Here is a 15,674-nt window from a genome sequence, read left to right on the forward strand (position 1 = left end):
CAATATATATTTACCCAGAGGGATACTGACAGTGGCTCATGCAACTTTCATGCCACCAACTAAATGAGTCAGTAAGATTGTCTTGCAGGTAACACGACTGCGTTGATCGTGCTATTTGCATGTTTGCTTGTTGCATGACAATCGCATGAAGTGAATACAAATCCCACAGGCATTCAACTTACAGCCAAAAATTGAAAAGGACACACAATCTCCGAACTTGCATGACCATTGGTGACGGGGCTTTAGGTCACAGATGTATAAGGGTTTAACATTATTAAATGTGCTATTTTCTGAGTTTTCGTTTGTTCTATCATAATTGAACATGATCATCTCATAGATAGAACACCAGACTGTTTCATCAATATTCCTTTAGCTTAAGGAAATTCATTATCTTCGAAAATTACTATAGAATAGCATGACAGAAAATTCCTAAAGTAAAATACAATAATGTTTTCATGCAGACAGGAATTTCCTTAAGTAAAGGAATTGACATCAATGAAACTGGGAACAGATTCTTTATATATGACCATGCACTCTAAAAGAGCTGTAGATATCTAGTCATACACAATTAATACATCTATAATTCATGCTCAGTGGAAGGGGACTGTGAGGGAGCCTCAATGGAATGTCCTAGAATAAAAACAGACTTAGTTTTTACTTAATACAATGCAGTTACTAATGATTATCTGGTATAATTTTCTCCAAAAGACATACATACATGTGTATATAGCCGTTAATATGACAATTAACTTAGCGAAACTACCAATGTGACACTTTGTAGGCACGCTACCAATGTGACACTTTGTAGGCCTAAATTTGTTTGTCATAACCATTAAGAGGCTGATTTTCTCTGAGCTGTTTTTTTTATTGAAAGAAATGTTTGGATGATAGTATGAGCCATAGTCTGTATTTTTCCTGTGGACGTATTCATTAAGAATTCTAAATGTGTTGGCAGGAAGACCAGGTCACTGTAACAGGATAGCAATGTGACATTCCCAGTGACAGTGGAGTAAATTACGACAGTAATTGGTCAGACTCGAACGGTCAGTAACCCACTCAAGTGGTCATTTCCTAAGTATGATATATAGATGTATGTCACGGTTGACTAGAAATTGACCACTCATGGTGAGAAATAAGGACCAACTTTACACAGATGATAAAATGTAATTATTCTTCTACTAATTGATGCATTACCTTATTTGAGCTTCGACTGTAAGTAAATTGTAGCATTACCATGTATGAGGTTTCACTGATAGTAATTGAAGCATTAATTTGCATGTATGAGGGTTTGCTTATACAAGTGCTATATACCTTGTTTGGGCTTCTAATGATACAGATGTATTGATACCATACCAGTTAATCTTAGGGGGTAGAATTAGATAAGAATGGAAAAGGTAAAAGATGGCAAGAGGGATATAAGGATCAATGAAAATAAAGGAGTGGTGTAACGATTCAGTGATGTATCGATGGATTGAATCGCAGAGTGATGAATCGTCTATCCTTGATTTGTATCGTAATGCCTGAAAATTTGTAGTTATCTCCCTTCACCAATGTAAGCTTACGTTTGATAGGAACCAACATGGCTGACAAGGCCGTTCCAGCGGCTTATAACGCTGCCTGTTGGGAGTTCTTTCAAATCAAAATTATCTACATTTAAGAGTGCTTTGTGGGAAACGAATGTAGACAGAGACTCAAATATTCCAGAAATACAACAAACAAAACATGAATGGAATACCAGATAATATATGATAAGTCATCAGTTTCTCATATATCGTGATACAAATCATGTCGCTACCTCACCCTGCAATACACAGCTCTAAAAAAAAAAAGGATAATTTAAGGAGAAGGAGAAGATATTTGATGGAAAAAAAAAGGAGAAAATTGAGATTATACAGGAAAAGAAAGAGTGGTGTGATCAAAGAAGATGAAGGAGAAAGGGAAGAAAAGTAATGACTAGGGGAGGGAAAAGTAGGAAATGGGAAAGAGGATGCCAAAAGAATAGAGTCAAAAACAAAGAAGTGAGGGAAGAAGATACCGACATTGAAGGAAGGAATCCTGAGAGAAGGAGGGGAAAATGAGGGAGCGGAAAACGGTCACTCAATTAAATGGATTTTGACATGTCTTTGTGTGGAAATTATGAACAATTTTAGAAAATGAATATTCACTTTTCTTTAGATAGTGGATTCCCCTATCTGAAAAATGATAACGGTAACTAATGATCTCGGAGCTGCTAGCTGCATAACGAGTGGGATGTGTTTTTGTTGTTTTTTTTAAGTTGTACAAAAGCATTTGTAATACTGTAGCAGTTGGTTTAAAATTAGAACTTTATTGGCATAAAAGCTCACTTATTTTGTTTAATGTTACTAGGTTATATTTCATTTTATGACAGAATTCCAGGGAGATTTCGGAGTGGAAAAGTTCCATATTGATCTGAATGATGATATTTATTATTGAAAATTACAAGATATAATGTTAGGGAGATTTTATAGACACTGCTCAATCGCAAGGAACCCATAGGGAGCAGTAAAAGACATTCCATGAAAACATTTGCTATCCATACATATTGTAGAAGCTGAGACGCAGGGGCAATTAGGAACTGATCATAGGCATTAATGGATAAAGTTTTACAGAAAATACAACATTTCAGCAGAATGTCGGTAATATTACTCTGTAAGGATAAGTAGGGTCTTGTTCGATATGATATACACTTTTAAATCTGATTTGACAGTGTCTGTAAGGGTTAAGTTGAGTCTTGTCCGATATGATATACACTTTTAAGTCTGATTTGACAGTGAGGTATATATTACAATGCTGAGATGAAAAATAGTTTTTATCTGTTTGTGAAGTCTAGTCAGATGTTTGATAATAGTTTGTCAATGACAGAGGAAACCTGAAAAGCATGGTATAAAGTAAAGGTTATCGTCAGGTATAAATTAAAGGTTATCGTCAGGTATAAAGTAAAGGTTATCGTCAGGTATAAAGTAAAGGTTATCGTCAGGTATAAAGTAAGGTTATAGTCAGGTAAAAAGTAAAGGTTATCATCAGGTATAAAGTAAAGGTTATCATCAGTATAAAGTAAAGGTTATATCGTCAGGTATAAAGTAAAGGTTATCGTCAGGGTCAGGTATAAAGTTAAGGTTATCGACCGGTATAAAGTAAAGGTTATCATCAGGTATAAAGTAAAGGTTATCGTGAGGTATAAATTAAGGTTAACGACCGGTATAAAGTAAAGGTTATCATCAGGTATAAAGTAAAGGTTATCGTCAGGTATAAAGTAAAGGTTATCGTCAGGTATAAAGTAAAGGTTATCGACCGGTATAAAGTAAAGGTTATCGTCAGGTATAAAGTAAAGGTTATTGTCAGGTATAAAGTAAAGGTTATCGTCAGGTATAAAGTTAAGGTTATCGTCAGGTATAAATTAAAGGTTATCATCAGGTATAAAGTAAAGGTTATCGTCAGGTATAAAGTAAAGGTTATTGTCAGGTATAAAGTAAAGGTTATCGTCAGGTATAAAGTAAAGGTTATTATCAGGTATAAAGTTAAGGTTATCGTCAAGGTATAAAGTTAAGGTTATCGTCAGGTTAATTAACTGATTTCGATCCTGCATCTCTGACCTGTAGTGATCAGAATAACTGTCCAGCCATCATTTCAACAACTCCCATACTTCTGGAGATTGTTTGAGGAGCCTGAAGGCCAACATTTCAGATAACACACCGTGATATGTAAATGTATATTAAGAGCATTTAGACATTCCAAATGAAAATCAAATGGAATTGAACCAGATTTAATTTGATCAAGTAACCAACAGGGTTATACATGTTTATGATTGTACCATGATGGATTATTGATTCATTATTTGTTGAAGTGTAATTCTGTTGGCTCAAACCTTTTTGTGTTGATAGGTCCCCAGTCATTTTGAATATCTAACCATATATAAAGGCAGCTGCTTTCTCTCCTGTGTTATGTATGTGATGAGTATTGCTCAGTAAGGTATAAAATCTAGTAAGATGATCATAGTTTGTTACACATTCAGCATTCTTCAGTGCTAATGTAAAAGTAGCTCAGGCTATAGTAAGAATTTCCCTTTAGCTCTAGTGACAAGGTGATGGTCTTCAGTGCTAATGTAAAAGTAGCTCAGGCTATAGTAAGAATTTCCCTTTAGCTTTAGTGACAAGGTGATTGCCTTGTGAGAGAGAGGTCTGTAGCTCAAGCCCCAGTGTGGGCAGTTATCTTTCATTACTCCTTCATATTGCAGATTTGGTGTCATTTACCAGACTTCCTTTGAGAGAAGAACCTGGGTTGTCTTCTGGGATGAAGACTTTTTAAAGAAGGGAGAAGTGTAAAATCTCTAAACTAGGTCACCTTACTAGCTGGGACTAACAGGAATTTCCCTTTAGCCTAGTGGTATAGGATGCTAATTGCCTTCAAAGCCAGAGGGTCACTAATTCGAAGCCCAGCATATGGCCAGGGTAATTTTCATTACTCCTTCCTATTTAATTTACATATCATGCATGCACTAAAAAAAGTTCAAAGAACAAGTGAAAAAAATATTCTTTCAGCCTTTATTCTAAAAAAATGGTTAATTATTCTTCAAGGAATAAAAGGAATTTAGTACAGGCTTTTTTCTTCAAATAGCATTAATTTCAATTTGACAAGAAGAAACACATTTCACGGAGGCATATTCGACTTCAAGGATCATTCAACAAGGTTGTCATGGAAATGCATTTTACTGAGGCAGTGTTTTCTAGGACCACCAAACAAGACTACCATAGGAAAGACAGTTTACTGAAGCAAATATGATTAAAAATTCAATGGTAATCCTGTAAGCACTGTACATTTTATAGAGATACAATGTTCTTTTGGGCTATTAAATTTGGTTACCATAGAAACATATACTTACAGGCATAGATTATAGGTAATGGCAATGTTCTTCTTGTGTCCATACATTTGTATAGACAACTATTAAACAGTTAAGATTACCATGGAAACACATTTTACTGATTACCATGCATGGTAATACCTGGGAATCACTGAAGGATATTAAGCTCTTTTAAGAACTTAGTAGTCATTAGAAACAAAATGTACCATTATTTTGGCCAGTGCTAAATTATCAGATATGATAAATGACGGTCGTGTTACTTCTGAATTCATTGAGGGCAAGGATATTGCCATTTTTTTTATAGAATATCCAATAGTTTTGTTTATGAGTTCACCTCCTTTTCCGACTCTGTCTTTGAGTTGTTGAGGGGGACAACCTCGGTAACCTCCTCCTTGTCCTTGTATTCATTGTGGGACATCCTTGAATTTGTCGTTATGTTTCCATTTTTGACATCCTCCTTTGACATTCTGATATGCAGTGCATTGAAACATTGCTGACGGATTTGTCTATCCATTATTCCGTACACTATGGGGTTACTGCTGTTTGCTATGGCAAAAAACACTGTAATGGCCACATAGAAATCTGCATGCCATTCCAAACGCTTATCCATTGCTCGCACAATACCGTATGGAAGGTACCCAATCAAGATTAGAAGAAACACCATACCAAACATTTTGGTGATTTTGATCTCTCGTTTGAGCCATTCACGTTGCCGTGACACTCTGGATGCTCTAGATGACTGATGCACTTTGATGAAAATAGCAATGTAACAGACGATGAGAATGACAGAAGGAAGCATCATCAGAAACACGCTTACCAGAAGTGTGAATGGTCCATAATTTTTCTTGACGATGCATCGTAGAAGTTTCGGCTCATAGTAGGCCATGTTGCCTAGCGACGGTTGACAGAGAAACAACAGTGGAACAACACGAGCAAACACCAGCACAAATATTGTATAGGCTTTCTTGGAAATGATTTTGTAAAAATTGTTGAACACCACAACAATAAGACGATGAATAGCGATGAGTCCAGTATGCCATAAAGACGATCCCATTAACAACACACTAAAATGAGTGGCTAGTTCACATCCCAACATTCCGGTAGGGAAACCGTCCAAGAAAATAAGAGAGCAGTACCATGTTATTATTAAAGCCAAGATTGATTATATCATTTATGCAGAGACTGATGATGAAGATGTTGATAATGTTGCTGAGATCTCGCTTGGTGAATATTACAATCATGACTAAAAAGTTTCCAAACAGCCCAGAAAGAAGTGCCAGAAGCATTATAATGCCGCCAATGTGTAGTGCTGTCTGGGACGGACCGACAGCCCCCACATCAGTCAGGTTAGTCGTATTAGTATCCGCGAGGTTATCCATGGTGATTTGTGTAAAGTTGTATAATGTAGGAACATCCAAGGAATTGTCTTTGCCAGAGAGTCCGGCAAGGGACATTTCTATCACTGACGAAGGAAACACAGACTTTCTGTAGGTATGAGCGATTAGCCTAGGTTAAATGTAACACTTCCAAGTGTTAACCTATGGTCTATCCCAGGTCAGGTGCTTTCACATTAGAATAAAAATCATTTGACTGGAAAAATCAGTGGAGAAATCATATAACAAAATCCATTTATTGATGGGCGGATGTGGAATGACAATCTGATACTGTCCGTATTGATGTCTGTCAAATAGGTAGCCAAGTCACTGACAGCTTAATCCACAGGACATCACAAGGTTTTGGCATCAACTGCAAGCCAGCACTTCCAATTAATCTTGAGGAATTTTCTGGCTCAGGAACTGTGTATTCATGGCTACCGTGGAGAGAAAAACCAGATGAGCAGTTGACCGTCACTTATTTGTGATGTATTTAGTCCTGCAATGTACAAACACAGACTTTTAGTACAATAAATCTTACATCGTAACATTATCTACTGAAATAATTTGATGAAATTCAGCGATTAAAATTTGTAAAGATTCAGGACAGCAGCTGTTAGGTAGGGTTAAATGACAGAGATTCTGTGAAAGAGAATATCTATGGTACAGTACAATATGGTATTGTCCAGATCAATACCCCAATTATTGTGCGCTGTGTACTAAACAGATATAGGCCTATAGCTATCTGATTGATAGACATGTGGGGAGGGGGGCCGGAGACAAGCTTGTTATGATGGCCACATCGGGCCTTCCCACCTCTGTAACTCACTGTACCCAAGTTAACATTGATTCGGAGAATAACCCGAGTTCCATCAGGTGACAGCAGTGTTGTCTTGTTTAATACACAGCTGTTTCAGTATGATAAGATCTGTAATATTTCTCCTATAAATTAAGTGTGAACTGAATTTGATTAAAAAATCAGATGAAAAATCAAACTGCTATTACATCACATGTTTGATACTAGTGACATGTTATTTCAACTTTTCGCTATTGTATATTTTTATTCTGCAGAGCAAATTCAATGAGGTGTGAATTTTGGCAATACATTAAATGTGTCACTAATTCAATTTTCAAAATGACGTTCAGCTGTTATAAGACTGAATGAAATTATTTTTTTTTAAGAATATTTAAACATAGTTGAGGTTATAAAACTGCAATCTTGATGCTTGCCTGCAGGCTAAATATTACAGACTACATCCAATGTAACTTTTACACTTGAAAGAATCCTATTTTGGTATCAATCTTCATTTTACACTTGAAAGGAGAGTCAATCATTTATAGATAATTGTTTGCACCTTAAATGTACCTAAAGAACCAAAGCTCCATATTACAAATCATTGAACGTTCTCAGGAGAGTTTAAGACTTCTATTACCACATATTTCCCATAAAGTTATGAAGCTCTATCTGTACTTTTTATGCAAGGGGGTACGTTTTGGTAGGGGTATAAAAAGTATTTAGATACTTTCTATACAGGTGGTACATATTATGCCTGATAGGTGGTATTCCAATTCAGCTCATTTTGGTGGTGACAAGATAGAATTTTGGTAATTATTGGTGAAAAAAAAAATAATAACCCGAAATCCACCTTTATTTTTTTCTTCTCATTGTTATCTGGCTTAAAATACCTATTTCTTGGTGATTCCAAATTTTTTTTTTTGGAACTGGAAGTGACTAAAGGGGTCACAGCATGAACAAATCTGCTTGTGGGATTTGTTTTTTTATTTTGTTTTATTTTGTTGTTTTCTTAACAAATGGTTGCTATTTTCCCTTTCCATCCCCCTATCTCTCTTTCTCCCCTTCTATTTCCCCTCTAGTATTTGATACAATCCACGTGTCTATCCTGAAATGTGAATTCTTGTTAGCTCACCTGGTCCGAAGGACCAAGGTGAGCTTATGCCATACCGTGGCGTCCGTCGTCCGTCGTCCGTCCGTCCGTCAACAATTGACTTCTTCTTCATAACCACTGATCAGAATTTGACCAAATTTGGTCAGAAGCATCCCTATGGGAAGGGGACTCAAAATTGTACAAATGATGGGGCTGACCCCCCAGGGGCCTGAAGGGCGGGGCCAAAAGGGGTCAATTTGGCTATATGATATAAACAACTTCTTCTCTGAAACCGAGCAAAGGATATTGCTCCTATTTGCCTGGAAGCATCACTATGAGGTGGGGATTCAAAATTGTACAAATGGTGGGACTGACCCCCTAGGGGCCTGAGGGGCGGGGCCAAAATAGGTCAATATAGCTATATTGATAATACCGACTTCTTCTCTGAAACCGAGCAATGGATATCGCTCATATTTGCCTTGTAGCATTACTTTGGGGTTGGGATTCAAAATTGTACAAATGATGGGGCTGACCCCCAGGGGCCTGAAGGGCGGGGCCAAAAGTGTTCAATTGGGCTATATTGATATAAACAACTTCTTCTCTGAAACCGAGCAAAGGATATTGCTCCTATTTGCCTGGAAGCATCACTATGAGGTGGGGATTCAAAATTGTACTAATGGTGGTGCTGACCCTCTAGGGGCCTGAGGGGCGGGGCCAAAATGGGTCAATATAGCTATATTGATATTAACGACTTCTTCTCTGGAACCGAGCAATGGATATCACTCATATTTGCCTGGTAGCATCACTTTGGGGTGGGGATTCAAAATTGTACAAATGATAGGACTGACCCCCTAGGGGCCTGAGGGGCGGGGCCAAAATGGGTCAATATAGCTATATTGATAATACCGACTTCTTCTCTGAAACCGAGCAATGGATATCGCTCATATTTGCCTGGTAGCATTATTTTGGGGTGGGGATTCAAAATTGTACAAATGATGGGGCTGACCCCCAGGGGCCTGAAGGGCGGGGCCAAATGTGTTCAATTGGGCTATATTGATATAAACAACTTTTTCTCTGAAACCGAGCAAAGGATATTGCTCCTATTTGCCTGGAAGCATCACTATGAGGTGGGGATTCAAAATTGTACAAATGGTGGTGCTGACCCCCTAGGGGCCTGAGGGGTGGGGCCAAAATGGGTCAATATAGCTATATTGATATTAACAACTTCTTCTCTGGAACTGAGCAATGGATATCACTCATATTTTCCTGGTAGCATCACTTTGGGGTGGGGATTCAAAATTGTACAAATGATGGGACTGACCCCTTAGGGGCCTGAGGGGCGGGGCCAAATGTGTTCAATTGGGCTATATTGATTTAAACAACTTCTTCTCTGAAACTGAGCAAAGGATATTGCTCATATTTTCCTGGTAGCAACAATATGGGGTGGGGATTCAAAATTGTACAAATGGTGTGGCTGACCCCTGGGGGCCTGAGGGGCGGGGCCAAGAGGGGTCAATTTGGCTAAATTGATATGAACAACTTCTCCTCTGAAACTAAGCAATATATATTGCTCAATTTTGACTGTGAGAATCGCTTTGGGGTAGGGATTCAAAATTGTACAAATGTCGGGCTGACCCCAGGGGACTTAAGAGGCGGGGCCAAAAGGGGTTATTTTGGCAGAATTGATATAAACAACTTTTTCTCTGAAACTAAGCAATGGATATCTTAAATATGTGACTGGTAGCATTCCCTTGGGTTAAGGATGCAAAATTGTATAAATGATGGGGCCGACCCCTTGGAGGCTGAGGGGCTGGGCCAAAAGGGGTCAATTTTGCTAAATTGATATGAACAACTTCTTTGAAACAGCTCATATTTGACTATTAGCATCCTATTGGGGTAGGGATTCAAAATTGTATAAAGGAAGGAGCTGACCCCCCAGGGGGCAGAGGGCAGGGTCAAAAGGGGTCAATTGGTCTAAACAAGATCTTCTCTGAAACTAAGCAATGGATATCACTCACATTTGTGTGGTAGCATCCCTATGGGGTCGCGCCAAAAGTCAATTTCATTTCATGGATTAATGCACCTTTTGGTATTTTTAGTATTGAAATAAAACCAATGTACATATGTACCCATATAAAATGCTTATGATATATATTGACATAGCAATACCAGCGACAAATATACTTAAGCATCATTCTTGTGTCATATCTCATGAAACCAGGTGAGCGATTCAGGCCCTCTGGGCCTCTTGTTAAGACCGGCTAATTCAATTTTCAAAATGACGTTCAGCTGTTTATAAGACTGAATGAAATTCGTTTTTTTTTTAAGAATATTTAAACATAGTTGAGGTTATAAAACTGCAATCTTGATGCTTGCCTGCAGGCTAAATATTACAGACTACATCCAATGTAACTTTTACACTTGAAAGAATCCTATTTTGGTATCAATCTTCATTTTACACTTGAAAGGAGAGTCAATCATTTATAGATAATTGTTTGCACCTTAAATGTACCTAAAGAACCAAAGCTCCATATTACAAATCATTGAACGTTCTCAGGAGAGTTTAAGACTTCTATTACCACATATTTCCCAGAAGGATATGAAGCTCTATCTGTACTTTTTATGCAAGGGGGTATATTTTGGTAGGGGTATAAAAAGTATTTAGATACTTTCTATACAGGTGGTACATATTATGCCTGACAGGTGGTATTTCAATTCAGCTCATTTTGGTGGTGTCAAGATAGAATTTTGGTAATTATTGGTGAAAAAAAAAATAATAACCCGAAATCCACCTTTATTTTTTTTCTCATTGTTATCTGGCTTAAAATACATATTTCTTGGTGATTTCAAATTTTTTCTTTTTTTTGGAACCGGAAGTGACTAAACGGGTCACAGCATGAACAAATCTGATTGTGGGATTTGTTATTTATTTTGTTTTATTTTGTTGTTTTCTTAACAAATGGTTGCTATTTTCCCTTTCCATCCCCTATCTATCTTTCCCCCCTTCTATTTCCCCTCTACTATTTGATATAATCCACGTGTCTATCCTGAAATGCAAATTCTTGTTAAGACCGGAAGGCTATATTCCACTAGTTGAATATAGCATATATATATTTATCCAACAGTCGGCACATTTATCCAATGGCTTGAGAGTGGAATAACACAGCATATTGTGGTTACAAGAATAGCTGATACCACCTTTCCAGCAATATCGCAGGTAATCATTTTGAGTCTAAATTGGGCTTCTGTTGTCTGTGTGATGTCTGGGCATGAACATGGTCAGTATAACCATTGGGTATAAGTACGCTAGTTGTTGGAAGGATATGGTGTAGTGATCCTGACATGTGGGAATATCCTGCTCCTGTATAATGATCAGTATAACCATTGGGTATTAGTACGCTAGTTGTTGGAAGGATATGGTGTACTGATCCTGACATGTGGGAATATCCTGCTCCTGTATAGTGATCAGTATAACCATTGGGTATTAGTACGCTAGTTGTTGGAAGGATATGGTGTAATAAACATGACATGTGGGAATATCCTGCTCCTGTATAGTGATCAGTATAACCATTGGGTATTAGTACGCTAGTTGTTGGAAGGATATGGTGTACTGATCCTGACATGTGGGAATATCCTGCTCCTGTATAATGGTCATTGCAACATCACTGCAATATCTTCGGTACAAAAACTCAAGCTTATGATAATCAAGACATTTAAAAAAAATGTTTGAATTCCCATTCCCATGAAGGAGAATGTCTTTGTAATTCAAGCCTCTTTTTGGAAAATGATATTTCTAGGCCTCGTTTGACTTAAGATTGTTCTTACTAAGTAGAATATTGAAATTGGAATTAAGAACAATGTAGTAAATAATCTCCTTTGAATATTGTCTCCCTTAAATATTTTCTATGGGAAACCAAGTGCCTTACACATGTTCAATGAAATCAGATTTAGTCCTGTAAAGAAAATGCCAACAAATATGTGGTAAATAGAAGAAAAAAGCAGATAAAAGAAAAAAAAAACATAATCCCTTTTCAGTCCTGTATAATCTGATCAATCTTGCTACAAAACCAAACTACTGTCTAATCGTTAGTGTCGAACCATTACAGCGATTTGCCTAATTTGTTTGTTTGTTGGGTTTATCACCTTGTGCCGCCTCAAAGTTGGTGACTACCTCACTGAACAACAAACAGGAGGACTAGCTGTATACCGTCCACAGCAATTAAAGTATCTTACCCAAAGACACAGCCATGACCGCACAGATCGGACATTTCTCTGCTTCCCGAGAAACACAAACCAACATGGGTAGAGAGTAAATCACACCTTGGATCACCTGCGGTTACGGTTACGTACGGAGGCTGAAGCTCTAACCAACTGGGCTATCGCAGCCTCCATTTTACCTAAATATAGCTACAGTTCTTTCTTAATGATCATATATAACACCATCTTGTTGGCATTAATCATCTAAGAGTGCTGCTATAAGAGTGCTAAACAACTCAGAATATCTCCAAACATATGGCCTAACATGACGCATAATCGGACATCTCGTGGCTACAAGTAGTGGGTAATTGGCCATTAGTTGTGTGATCATTGCGTTTGTCGTCAGTCTTCTGGGCACTGACCAGTCCTTGTTAATGTCCAGCTGCTCTTCTGACTGACGATGCCGAATTACAGGAGAATTAATGTTAGCATTGTCTTGTAAAGGATTTGATTATCATTGATCGGTAGTACATATATGTGGTTGGATTGGTTGTTAGGTGAGAGAAGGGGAAGTATTTAATGGATGTATAACTGTTTTGAGTGACATGAAATGTTGTGCTGACTTTCGTTCGCTGTCACAGAGATCCCTAACCTGGTAAGGGGCTATTAACACTGTACATTGACATTTTGATTGACACCTGACAATCTTATGTTTTATCATTCATCTTTCAAACATGTTCATTAACAGGATCTTATCACAAAATAAGGATATAATCAGTTTTTTCATGGTGCCATTTTTAGGGTACTTGTGACAAACATAATTGACCTATATTTAGAACAGATTATGATTCTGATGGCGACCATCTGTACGTACCAGATACAGTCCTGGGGCTGACGGACAGAAATTACCTTGTTATATGTTGCTTTTCCAGATTGTTACTGTTACTCTAGATCTAGATATATCAAATATGTAATTTGAGTTCCAAATTTGGAGATTGTCAACAACAGTATGTTTTCAAACATCTTAGCTCATTTTACTCAATTATGTTGATGTCCTGAAAAGAATAAATATCAAAACGATTGTATTTAAATGAAGCAATTGATTAAATTTGTTTCATAGGTAAAAACTGCTGTTCAAACAAATTCAAATTTCTTTTATCCCAGTACAATAGTACTGCAGTCCTCAAATAATACTGACTATACTTAAGTGTTGTTATTTTTTTTTTTTTTTTCCCTCCAAAATTCAAGATTATGGTTGCTATCCAGAATAATGTATTTCATGATTCTTAGTTTTATAAAATCTTCGCCTGTTGTTCTTTACCATTTACAACTCAAGCTCCCCAGGTATCTCTTTGTTTAGGTAGCACACACTCTATGAAACAAAGGATAATTACATCACTCTAAATGGGGGAGGGACAACACTTTGGTGCCAGACTAGGATTCTATGCATGTACAATGCTTATGTTTTATATATATATTTGGGTTTTTTTGTGCAATGGATGTATGTATGTAGCGGAACTGGGTTGGATCAATCATGCGCGATCAGGTAGCTGAATTGGTAGAGCATTCGGCTAGTGTTCGAACACTGGTCTGGCTACTACATTTTCTTTTTCTCCTGTTACATAATTGGCTAGCTTGTAAACCCTTGTTCAAGGCATTGGGAGTACACTTAGCAAGGGGATATCCAAACTTGTGGTCTACGGGGGCAAAGACTTAGAAAAAAAGAGGGAGGAATGTAGCGGAACTGGACTGAAAGAGGGAGGAATGTAGCAGAACTGGACTGGGTCTATCATTGGCGACCAGGTAGCTCAATTGATAGAGCATTTGGCTTGTGTTCGGAGGTCCGGGTTCGAACCCTGGTCTGGCTGCTACATTTTCTCTTTCTCCTGTTACATGTACATATTGCTTAACATTGATAAACATTATTATAGTATCATTAAACAGTGGGACCTTAAGACTGTAACTAAAGACTGACGCTGAAACCAATAGAGCCACTCTACTACTTCCCCAGACCAGTCCTACTATAACGAGTAGTGTATCATTGTGTTAATGAGTTGTTCTCTGACTCCTCTTGCTCTATCTTTGGATTGTCAGACAGACAAACAGCATTCACCAGATGGTATAATAGAAGAAATGTACTTTTAGGTTGTCTAAGCTGTACGTGTTATCCCGACTGTAGATTTTGAACATCCATCACTATATAGGTATGGCGGCTGTGCACTATTACAAAGAAAGGTGTCTGTTCAATCACATATTTTGTTCATTTCGTATCAAAATTAATGGAACAGAGGGTGTTGTTACCATTTGTAACATCTATTAATAGCTATTGCTTGTTGTCTGTAGAAACACCTGTACAGTACTCTATTACAGAACTGTGAGGATCAGAATTTACGGAAAAGGCAGCGCTATTAGATTGGAAGGTTCACATTTAAATATGACTTTCCACCTTTAATTAGAAGAGTCTGCTCCAAATGGGAGTGTCTGCATTATACAGACTACTTTCCGGTTGGATCTGCAGTCAAGTAGGAGGGCTTGACTTTTGTATAGAAGTCATAGGAGTGTCCAACTTTGCCAGCCTAATAAGCACACCTGCCCTTATAAGCACAACCTCGCCTTTTCTCAGGAAAAGAGTATAGGTGCATAAAATAAAAAGTCCCTAACCAACTTGCTATTCTGCCAATACAATCTTTAGTCTTTTAAACAAAGACTCTAGATTATTTTCACTTCAAAAGATATGTAAATGAAATTTTTCCATTGATCTATGCTTGAATGCTGACTTTCAGCTCAGACCTGAAATACTTCCGGTAGTAAATCTGATATCTTTCAATGATTTGAAGCTAATTCGGAAAGACTTCAAGTGAGATGTTATGTTCAATGTTGATGTTTTCCTTTTAAACCGCTGTTTAAAATGGTTTCTTGAGTACATTTGTACATGATGCCAATGTCTTCCCCTTTGTCTGTCTTGTACATTTGTATGTGATGCCAATGTCTTCCCCTTTGTCTGTCTTGTACATTTGTACGTGATGCCAATGTCTTCCCCTTTGTCTGTCTTGTACATTTGTACGTGATGACAATGTCTTCCCCTTTGTCTGTCTTGTACATTTGTACGTGATGCCAATGTCTTCCCCTTTGTCTGTCTTGTACATTTGTACATGATGCCAATGTCTTCTCCTCTGTCTGTCTTGTACATTTGTACGTGATGCCAATGTCTTTCCCTTTGTCTGTCTTGTACATTTGTACATGATGCCAATGTCTTCCCCTTTGTCTGTCTTGTACATTTGTACATGATGCCAATGTTTTCCCCTCTGTCTTGTACATTTGTACATGATGCCAATGTCT

General features: G+C 37.6%; 2 protein-coding genes across 2 annotated transcripts in view; one reads left to right on the forward strand and one right to left on the reverse strand.

Moving 5' to 3' along the window:
* LOC117324411 (UDP-GalNAc:beta-1,3-N-acetylgalactosaminyltransferase 2-like) overlaps positions 1-15,674 on the forward strand; it is a 344,021-nt gene that overhangs the window by 108,733 nt on the left and 219,614 nt on the right. The window lies entirely within an intron of this gene.
* The window catches only part of LOC117324412 (melatonin receptor type 1A-like), a 35,773-nt gene continuing 24,642 nt past the window's right edge, over positions 4,544-15,674 (reverse strand). The window contains 2 exon segments of the mRNA XM_033880257.1: positions 4,544-5,987; positions 5,989-6,751. Coding sequence (XP_033736148.1) covers positions 5,202-5,987; positions 5,989-6,333 — 1,131 coding nt within the window. The 5' untranslated portion in view covers positions 6,334-6,751 and the 3' untranslated portion in view covers positions 4,544-5,201.

The sequence above is a fragment of the Pecten maximus genome, chromosome 3 (assembly GCF_902652985.1).
Source record: "Pecten maximus chromosome 3, xPecMax1.1, whole genome shotgun sequence".
Lineage (NCBI taxonomy): Eukaryota > Metazoa > Mollusca > Bivalvia > Pectinida > Pectinidae > Pecten > Pecten maximus.